This window comes from Pseudopodoces humilis, chromosome 4 (genome assembly GCF_049639895.1).
Source record: "Pseudopodoces humilis isolate 2021_Gansu_Grassland_sample_001 chromosome 4, ASM4963989v1, whole genome shotgun sequence".
NCBI classification, from domain to species: domain Eukaryota; kingdom Metazoa; phylum Chordata; class Aves; order Passeriformes; family Paridae; genus Pseudopodoces; species Pseudopodoces humilis.
In genome coordinates, this window is record NC_142203.1 from 32,482,271 (window position 1) to 32,493,169 (window position 10,899).

At 45.9% G+C, this 10,899-nt stretch overlaps 1 protein-coding gene across 1 annotated transcript in view; it reads right to left on the reverse strand.

Annotated features, from left to right (window-relative positions):
• IDUA (alpha-L-iduronidase) overlaps positions 1 to 5,354 on the reverse strand; it is a 45,529-nt gene extending 40,175 nt beyond the window's left edge. Inside the window, exons 1-2 of the mRNA XM_005530915.3 lie at positions 5,214 to 5,354; positions 1,940 to 2,080 (exon numbers count right to left, since the gene is read on the reverse strand). Of these exons, the coding sequence (XP_005530972.2) occupies positions 1,940 to 2,080; positions 5,214 to 5,338 (266 nt within the window). The 5' untranslated portion in view covers positions 5,339 to 5,354. The remainder of the gene's footprint in view (positions 1 to 1,939; positions 2,081 to 5,213) is intronic.
• Between the last annotated feature and the right edge of the window lie 5,545 nt (positions 5,355 to 10,899).

The following is a 10,899-nucleotide window of genomic DNA, read 5'->3' on the forward strand; positions in this document are numbered from 1 at the left end:
CCATCTCCACATTCCAAGGATTGTTCTCTACTCATCAACCCCATGATCTAATACAGTACTGCAATCAGATGGTTGCACTCAAAGCCTCTTTACATCCTTTTGGAAATCACTGGTTCAGAAAGAGATTTATACATACACAAAATTAAGCATCAGCACTGAACTCTGCTCAGACTTGCATTCCTGCTCCTATTGTTTTTTTCAGTCCCAGTGTTTGTCTGCAGGCTCCATGCTCCTTCCCCTTTCAAAACTGCCAACACTTAGCGCACTGATTGCTCTCCCACAACTTAAATGTCTTCTTCTCCTTGACAAATGCACATTTTTTTTGCAAAATGAGACATTTTAGCTCAGTTGTAAACAGCACCAGTTTCTAATTTTTACATATCAAAGATGGGCTAAAGATTGAGACTAGTAGTTTAGCATCCTACCTTTAAAACACTACAGCTTTTTTGGGGACTTCTTCATTGGTTGCTATATTTACACAGTCCTAGGATTTTGATCATATCAAGGATTGTATCCCACTTTTTTTAAAAGACTCAGTGGCTCAGTGTCCACAAAGGCTGAGCAGAATCCATAACAGATGCATTCCTCTCCCTCAGTCATGTGTAAAGCCCAATTCAACACAATGGCACAGCTAAGACAGGCTGCCAGAGGGGATTCTGGGCTCCAAGTGTAGGTGTGGCTGCTTTCTTTCCAAAGGTACTTACTGATTTTTCCTAAGTGAGTTGGTTACAGAAATCTGGAAGACTCAATACATCTCCCAGGAGAAATCTCTAAGACAGGGACTCCGGAAGTGGTGACCAGTGACAGTTGTCCCTGACACTGGTTCACTCCAAGAGTACATATTCCACAGCCCAGTAAGAGAGGGAAACACACACAGGAAAGGGTGTTAAATGGAAACTTCCACAGGGAAAGATGAGAGTGAGGAGCTCTGTTACCTGCTTTATTCACAGATGGACTATCAGAGGCCATCCTAGAGTACTGATGCAGTACTTAACTGTGTGCAGGACTTATGACCACCTTCCTAAAAAACTGACACACACAAGCATATCTTAATACTGGGAAAGAAAAGTTCTGTTCTTAATGCACATTATGAAATTCCCTACTCCTCTGCTCACACGCCATTTTCAGAGCCTGAGCTCTCCTTCCCTATTGCTTCCCCACAGTGGTAAATTCCCATTCTTCTGTGCCTGGGATAGTAGATGCAACAATGATGTGGATTGTAAATATGCTCAGTTCAGCAAGAGCCTAAGCCAGGCAGAACTTTTAAGAGCTATTACAATTTTTCATGGGGTTTTTATGGTTTGTCTTTCTTCATAGACCAATTGCTCCTGCTCTAGGCATCTGGCTATTCAGCTGTTTCCACTGAATAACAGTAACAGTGTGTTCAAGATGAGTTAAAAGGAACTTGAAAGGCAATGAATTCTAAGTTTTCTCCTAAACTCTGACATGTATTTTCCTAAAACTAAAGGTTTTTGTATATGAAACCTTTTGGAACAGGGTATTAACTGGTATTACCTGAATTCACCCTGTTTTAACTCTCACTACCTGTCAATTAATACAGTGCACAGGAGGCTTCAGGAAGCAAAAAGTAATTCCTAATATAGGCAGAAGGAGTAGTGGCAGCTTTCATTTGGACCTCTCAGTAAATCAGGCTTGTGTCTACCTTTGTTGGACTTTTTTTTCTGTATCATGTTTCCTACATTAAAGAACTAAAAAGTAAGCCATCTTTCAAGTCCCTCAGCTTCTCAGTAGAAACAGTGTCTTTCTTCATCTCTTAAAATTCCAGCATGATTCCCATCTGTTGGAACTTAGCTGACTTCTACAGGAGCAAAGATATGCCCAGCTTGCAATTCAGCTAAGATAAACACCAAAGTGAGCACCTGTTGGACCCTTTAATGTGTCACGTTTTCCTAGACCTCAACTTGAGGTGTTTGCTTACCTAAGAGCAACTAATTCCAGTAACCAGTGAATCCGAACTTGTTCAATGCCGCCATGTGGAACAGAAGAAATGTAGGCAAGGTTCAGCTCTTGATCTTTGCTCAGGTCAAACAGGTCAGCACGGCTGTGAGGTAAAGGAGGGCTTCAGGAAAACATGGACAGAAAAGAAACACATTGAAATATTAAGTAACAGCTCCTCTGGGCATGCAAATATTCCTGTTACAGCCATACACCACCACATGTTCCTACATGGCATGAGGAGCACTGCCTAACATGAGATGAAAGCAAAATGGAATTGCAGATTATTTGAGGCCAACTGGCTATACATTGTTGTTTGGCAAAGTAGACCTGGGTGCACCTCAGTGCTACGCTCAAAGGAAAACCTTGTCAGCAGTCACTGCTGCACAGACAATGATCTTAGCTAACAGTGGCCAGATGAAACCTAATAGTGACAAATGCCTTGTCTCTGAGTAACCAATCATAAAGGAGTTCACTGTCTTTCAGGCTTTACAGTGGAAGTCAGACTTGATGACATCTGCAGTAAGAAGAAGGTGGGCTTGACCTTCCTGCATTACATGAAGTTCATGTAATGACACCAATTCTTTCTCTGCTGCGGAAGCTACTACACTTTTTAGAAGCAGAATTAGAGCCTTCACATTCTTCAGCCATGTTCAGCTAGCTCTTATGCATTAGAAAGCAAAGGAATGTGCAGTTTGAGGTTTCTATGCTTGATTCTGCAAGCAGTTTAACAGGCTCATGGCTATACAGCAACAATCATATCGACTTTGATGTCTACTTATTCCACTGAAATTAACATTACACTGTGGCAAAATTCTGTCGTCCCTATCTCCACAGAAAAATACTGCAAGATGGAGATTTCAATTCCACCCTTCACAAGTCAGCAACCTGGAATGCTGCACAGTTCACTGGGTCTGGGTATCCTTAAGGACTTGGATTAAGCCTCCTCGTATCAAGCACATTCTGAATGATAAACCATTTGTATGACAAGAAGGATAAAACAACACTGTCCCTCAGGCTTAGTAAAATACATCCATATGTCTTTACACTGCAGCAAGAGATGACTTGTGCTCTAACTACACACTATATACAAACTGTTAAAAACTGTTCTAGTCTATGCCTTGCCTGTTGTAGTCTGGTTCCTATGATGTTGGCCAGATTTTTGCTGACTGTTCCTCTGCTGGGAGGAGTAATTTATGTCATCCTTGTTTACTCCGTACCCATCCATATAATCATCCTGCCACCAAGGGCCCTACCCAGTGAATCTGCTACCGTATAACCATCTGTCTACAAAGGGAGAAACACCTGACCCCACCTGGACAAGAACTTGACACAACCGAGACTGCCTATCTATTACCCCATCTCCTGCATCCTTACCTGAAAGTTCAAGTCTTTCCACAAACCACTTCGTAACGCCTATTACAAACTGGCCGATATATGTGAGCCCCTCTCTGCAGTTTCACCAGCATGCAAGGCACTTGAAAACCATCTCCATAAAACAGATTCAAGTCATTCAAGTGATATTGAGAAATTACCAGCTACACTCTTACTAAAAATGCATCAGCCATTTGGGTTTTTTTAATTGTGCCAGTGAATAAGGACAATGGTAACAATCAGATCTGATAGAGTGCTTTACTATTACTCTGAAATTCAAACTGGCTTCCATTCAACAGTGGCAAAGACAATTATTTTTCCTTAGTCCACACTGAATAAATACTCTGAAATTCACACCTTCTAAGAGAAATCTTACAGAAACCATGATGGGATACAAAAGAAAGCTGACAGAACACTGGGTTTTGTTAGTGGTGTTATCAGTATCCATCCTTTCCTGTTCTGAGTGCAAAGTGCCCATCCAAGAGAACTTCAAGCCTTGTCCCAGCTTTTCTCAGCTGCTGATCCACAGCTAGGCACTTTCCCAGAAAAGAAGCTTTAGCAGCTGTAACGCAGTTGTGCCACTGCATGAGCTTTCAAGGGATTTTCAGAAATACTAGTGATGGCCAGGTAACTGCTGACCCATGGATAGCCTCTGCTTCTGTTCCTCTGTCTTTCCTTTGCACATCTTTCATGTTTGCAGCTTTCCAAAGTTTGTCACACAATTAAAACTAGGACTGCTTCACAGGCTGCAGTTTAAATGGGCTAAACTCTTTTTATGGACTTTATTTAAGGAAGATTTTCATTAATGTTTCCTAATATTGCAAGAAAAATTTAAAACAAAACAAAAACAAACAAGACAAAAAACCCAAAGAAAAACACAAACAAAAAAAACCAAAAACAAACCTGAAAGCCCAAACATTTCTCTTCATCAGAATGTATTTTAGATCCTGTTTTGTTCCCCACCTCCTCCCCAAGAAAACAAAAGAAAAATCTTGGAAGTTTTTTTTTAGGGGACTTTTATGCATTATACAAAAAAAGTGCACACATTCCTGTTTCCAAAGCACATGCTCATTCCATCCCTATTGCAATTCTTTTCCATGTAAGTGTTATTTAACCCACTATATGCCTAAATTAAGGAGATCATAATCACTTTAAAGTAAGATACAAGCATGGCAGTGGAATATACTATCTCTTGCTTTCATGCCTGCTAAAAGCTTTCAGTAGTCTCACAAAACTTAAAGGCTCTTCCAACCCCAGTTAGCTGAGCAAGACCAGACTTTCTCCAGGAAGGCATGACCAGAATACAGGGATTTCTGCATGGTCACTGCCTTCCCTCAAACTTGGGTCAACTTGACCCACTGGCTGCATCCGGTGGTGCATCTGGAAAACGTCTGTCAAGAAGAACAAATTCCTAAAACTATCAGTCTTTTGTTTGGTAGTGCTAGAACTATCAGAACTTTTTCCTGGGGCCCTTTAGGGGCCTTGGCAATGGAAACACTGAAAAGTACAGGGAAATTAGTTCTGAGTATGAACATATGTACTGTGCTGGGAAAGAAGATGGACTTTGTATGTTCGAAGGGGCAAGGAAGCAAGTCAGAGAAGGGGAAGGAATGTCGACTAGGCCTATTTTGGCCAGTTCATATTAACTGACCACATCCCACATCCCACCCTACACTGTGGAGCTGGTCCAACACCAGGCTAAGCAGCAAGGGGCAGCGAGGGTTCTCTGACCCCATAGCAGCAAGCCCGGGAGAACCTCGGTTCCTCCGGGAAGGCAGCGCCCGCACGCCCTGGGGATCGAGAGGGCGGGACGCAGCCGAGGTGAGGGCCGAAGAGCCTCAGCCCAGCGGCTGGGGGCCCGGGACCGGGCGGTGCGCGCTTACCAGAAGCCAGTGCTCTTCCAAAAGTGCTGCAGGGGCCGCTCGGCTCGCCGGGCATCCACGTACACCTCGTACGCCGCGGAGCCCGCGCCCAGCGGCACCAGCAGCAGCCACAGCAGCGGCCCCATGGCGCCGCGTGGGCCGCGGGGCCGGGGAGCGGGGCCCCCCCGCCGCCCGCTGCCGACGCGCCAGGGCACGCCCAGGGGCCGAGGGGCCCCCGCCCCCCGGAGCCCCGCGGCCGAGGTGGGGGCCTCTTGCCTGCCGCGCTGCTCACGAGTGGCAGCGCTGTGGCCGCTGTCCCGGCGCCGCCGGGTGCCGGGACTCTCCCCCCGGCGGTCCCGCGGGGCGGGCGGCGGCGGCTGCGGCTCTCCCGCGCCCCACACGGGGGCGGTGCGCACCGCCACGCCCGCGCTCCCTGTGCCAGGCCGGGGAGGCCGCGCTGTCGGAGCGGAACCGCCCTCCTTCCCCGGAAAAGCGTAGGGACAGGGTAGGAGCTGTGTCCGCTGGCTACGTGTAAACCAATTTATTGATCTCAGCTTGCCAAAGAGGAGCGTGCACTCCCAGCCCAGAAAGGCAACCGCATCCTGGTCTGCATCCAAAGCAGTGTGGGCAGCAGGGCGAGGGAGGGAATTCTGCCCCTCTGCTCTGCTCTGGTGAGACCCCCACCTGGAACCCTGCATCCTACTCTGGATTCCACTACAGGAAGGACGTGGACTTGTTGGAGCAAGTCCAGAAAAGGGCCGTGAAGTTTATAAAGGGACTGAAGAACTTCCCCTACAAAGACAGGCTAAGAAAGTCGGGGCTGTTCAGTCCTAGAGAATAACGGAGACAAACTGAAAAAAAAGTGTAGCTTAGTTATTGGGAAGAAGTTCTTCACTGTGGAGGTGATGAGATGTTGGAGCAGGTTGCCCAGGGAGGTTGTGGATGCCCCCAGGCTGGATAAGGTCTTGAGCAACCCAGTCTAGTGGGATGTGTCCCTGCCCATGGCAGGGGGATGTTTGGACTAGATGATCCTGAAGGTCCCTTCCAAACTTTAACATTCTATGTAATACCATGAGTCTATGTAGAGCTTTAAATGTGCTTTATCACACACAGCCTGCAGCTTGATTCTCTAAGTGCTTGTTTGTTACCATGAATACCTGAGGTTTTCCATGGGGTGTCACTCTTGTCTTCAGGATCATTCTTGTTTACCTGTTGCTGTGCCTTCAGGAATCTTGTCAAGGCTTCCAGGCAGGGAGTCCAGTTCTACGCTAGCTGCACCCTGAGGTGGGACAACAGCTGTCTTTGGGTGACTGCTGCTGCTTGGGCTTCAGTGAGGGCTGATGGCATTTTGCCAGTTGGAGAGGGCGATCAGTGAGAGAAGGACCTTGCACCCACTTAAGCCACCTCTTTTGTTAGCTTTCCCTTCAGAGGGATAGATTGGAGGAGATGAACATCTGACAATCAAACACCATACTGTGATCTCTGGCTAATTAACACCTACCCTGCACCTCTCTGTCTTTAAGTGGGGAAGGTTCATTATGGTGCCAGCACAAGATGCCAGCAGTTCCAGCACCTAGCTGTGATGAACATGGAAACTATCCTTTGCAGAGGAGCCAATTGCTCAGTCCCCAGTCAAAGACTTGTCCACAAATTTCAGCAAAAAGTTGTTTTCAAGGGAGAGTTCTCCTGAATTCCCCAAGGTTCTACCACAGACCATTCCCACTGACATCAGGAAGGCTTGACCCTTGGAGACCAAGCTGCCTTTTCCTCAGAGACTGCTAAAACAGAACTGTTGTGTTCAGCTTGGCTGATTTCGATGCCCAGTCTGGAAGACAAGGTGTAAAACCAAAACCAAAACCAAAATTTCTTTTTGGCCAGGAAACTTTGTCTATCCTCAGGCATGTTTTAGAAAGTCCTGAAACACCACAGGGACATGGATGTAAAATGGTGCTCCATTACTATTTCAGAGAAGTCTCTCTCAGAGCTCCAGGAAAGTCTCTTCCCTGGGAGTCTGACAAGAACATGACCTCCAGAGCACTTCCAGGAGGGTCCTTCTCAGAGATTGGGGTAGGGGCTAAAGAGAATGCCTCCCTTGGTTTATGCAGCTTATCCCAATGGATGGGCAAGTCCTGCATGTAGCACACCAGCCACACCAGGCCTGAACTTGGGAGACAAAAGAGAAGTCAAAACCCCTGCTAGAGGAGAGACTCAACAAAAGGCTCTGTCACCCACAGGTTTCTCTTCCATGTCTAAAAAAGTAGCTAACAAGACTTTTTAAGGTACTTCTGAAGAACTGCAATTGCCCACAGGAAATCTTTTCTCACAGAGAGAACCAGAGCTGCTCTGGTGCCTCCTGCCAGAGAAGGAAAATCTATCAGAGTCATCTTCACCCCGTGAAGGAGCCCAATACACCTCTGTTCCTAAAGCATCTGAGGGCTGCTGGAGAGAGAGCAGCTGGGAGCGTATGGCTTGTTTTTTCCCAATCAAGGTAGTCAACTGGATCAACATGTTCTGGCAGCATTTGCAGATCAGATGCCAGACTACACTGGTGAAGCTCAGTTGTCTGCTCATCAATCCTCCCAGTCCTCTTCTTCCAGGGGCAGCACAAATGCCAAGAGTACCTCAGATTACCTCCAACACACAGTTTGCCTAGGTTTAAAAATCTGATTCAGTGTTAAACCTGTATGCTTAGGTTTCTGTGAGCATGGTTCTAGAGATTATCAGGCAGAGCCATGATAAAAACCTTGGTCAAGGGGACATTCTCCTTTTTCCTTTGACTTTCTGTTCTGCTCCTCCAAGGGCTGGGAAGTGTCCAGCAGCAGTTTTTTCTGTGTAGCATTTTACCAGGGAGCTTTCCCACACTTGACACTCTCACCCAAAGTACACGGAGGATTTTACCACAGCCTCTCCCCATCTCCCTGCAAAGACTGAGTGAGAGCTCTTCCTGTACTGAGGCATTCCTGAGGAGGCACACAGGTATTGGGAATGGAGAGCAGCACTGTTCACTGTCTCTTTCCAGTCTATTGATGCTGACCCTTCCCAGCTGTCTGGCCAGCTTAAAATCCAGTGTCTCAAACTGGGTAGATGAGAGACGTAAAATCTGTTACTCCTGAGCTGAGTCATTCCTCTGAGAAAGAGTGCTTAAGGCATTTAGTCCCAGCAGCTCTCCCTGCAGCATCCCTGAAGATGTTCTGAGAATATAGATGTTCCAGGCTCCTTCAGACATGTCAAGGAGTTGGTAACTTCCTGCTGCATTTTCTTTCTTTGTGAAGAGATACCTGCACTATGCACTGGAAATTTGGGTGTATGCGTTGAGGAGTGTTGTGTGTGTGTGAGTTGTGAATGTATGTGTGTGCTTTTCTGTTCAGATGCCTCCAGCTAATTTAGTACCTAATTGAATTACAAGCTTGGCTTTAAAGACCATCCCTGGAAATGCCAAGATGGCTTTGTCACGCAGCCATCTCATGCCACATGGCAGGAACAAGACTTTTACTGTAGCATATGAAACTTGAAGTCTAGAAAATCATCTGGAGTTATCTGGATATTTTTGTAATAACTAACTACTTTTGTAAATTACTAACTACTGGTGAGACCTTCCAAGGTTTATGACAGCCTTTGCTTCTTTAATGACTACACATTCCCACATGGTAGCAGCTGGTCTTTGGGCAGATGCACTTGGCTGAATAGTCTCAAGTTTCATGTTACATCTAATCCAGTGTAATTGGGACTTCTGTCCTGCTCTTCTTCCCTGCCACTACTTGCCTGTTCTGTTGTTTCCCATATGTCAGGTCCAATACCAAGGAAGCTCAAAGGAGGATAATTCATCCAGCTGACTGCCTAGGAAGCATCTCCTTTTTTGAGTCAGTTTGTTTTCTGGTGCACTGTTTTTTTTCTGGTAAGCTGCAGAGACATGACGCTGTGAAGCTTGGTAGTCCACGAAAGAAGAAGCACAGGGACAGAGGCAGGAGAGAATGAGACTGGCCCTGACTGAACTGCCTGCTGGTAGGCTAGAGAAAGGCATAGTATGAAATTGTGCTCCAGCTCTTGCATCTTCATGGCTTCCATAGAATGGTCCGCCTTGTAAAATGTAACTCTGAAGTGATCCTGTTTCTTGCAAGAGTCTAGCAGTTTGATACACCCATCTCAATCACCAAACTGCTGCTGCACTCATATTTCTGTAACATACTAAAGGTATCAGACATACATATCTCATATTGGGAATCTTGTCAGCAACATGGCATGGATCTTAGTCCTGCTTTTCTTATGGACAGCTTGTTTTCAAAGCTCAGCTTATGACAATGTTGCAGCTTTTACCTATGATCCAGTGGCCTTTGTGACCCTCAAGATTTCCTACTTCCTCCATTTATTTCCAGCCTTTGGGATGAGTTGTTGAGCTGCATGTGGCCTGCAGCTATCTGTTGTCTTTCCCCTTGGTGGGGCAGTGCTGTGCTTCCTCGAGACATGCAGTACCTCTAGCACTAAATTTCTGCCACAGGCTGTGCAGGTTGCAGACAGACATAATACCTGCTCCATGGTGGTGATTGCGTGTTCTGGACTTGCTTTTCTTGCAGTGATCAGCCCCAGACAGAAGTGGCACATGATGCAGGAACAGGGGTACACTACTGAGGGAGCTTGAATGCTTGAAGGTTTCCGGGACGTATCATGGTAGAATTGCGTGGGATTGCTGAGGGTTGATCAGTTGTATAGGAGAGAAGAGGGTGCGTTACTCTGTTGTACAATGTGGTGTGCTGTTTGCTCCCAAGGGCTTCAGATTTTTTAGTTTCTGCTTCTTTCCTGGTATGATGCCATATTTTTTTTTTTCCAACTCCCACTTTTGGTCTAGATACAATTCTGACAAGTTAAGAAGTGTTTCATGGCTTTTCCAGTGGACTTTCTAGGCTTCATAGCAAAGGCAGAGGTGTTCTGTGCCCTGAGGAGACCAAGTGCTGGTATACAACATAGTCTGGGAAGATGCAAACAGACTCAGAGTGATGAAAATACTTTGCAGCTCTTTACAAGTGCTTTCCTCATCATACTTAGTTTGCCTAAGAGGTGATTAGGAAGTCTTGTTATCACCTCTGCTGAATACAACAAATTTAACAATTATTATGTGAATACTTGAAATTCTAGACACCATCCATGTACATATCTCTAATGTCCCAAAGCTGGCTACATTCAAGGCCAGGATTTGACATCTCCTTGCTTTTATGATACCTCAGTATATTTCATCCAGTGCATGTAGCCTAGGGTTATTTGTTAAATTCTCTCTCATTTTTCCAGGGACATGTACCTTATCCAGATGACCAGATGTCACCTTCCATTCCACCATGATTGAACATGACTCAAGGGGATTGTTTTGCTGCAGTTCAGCACTGTACAACTATTTTTGGCATCAGACATCTAATTCTGTCATTATGACTGTTAGGCTGAGGGCTTCATATTGGCCTGACAAGTCTTAGGGCTTGTCTGGGCCTGAGATTGTTTTAGCTGTGGTAAGGACTGTTTGATAGTTGTGTGACTACTTCCTAAATTTTTTCAGCTTAGCTCAGTGAATAGCATCCAGGGTAAAATGTGACAGGCCTCAGCAAGGGCTGGCTTATCCCCTGCCAGAGGAAACTGGATCCTTATCACCAGCCCCATCCACTGCTTCTGAACTGAGGTGCAAGGCAGGGGCTGAGTGACAAATGGGGTCAGCCCTGAGGCCAGG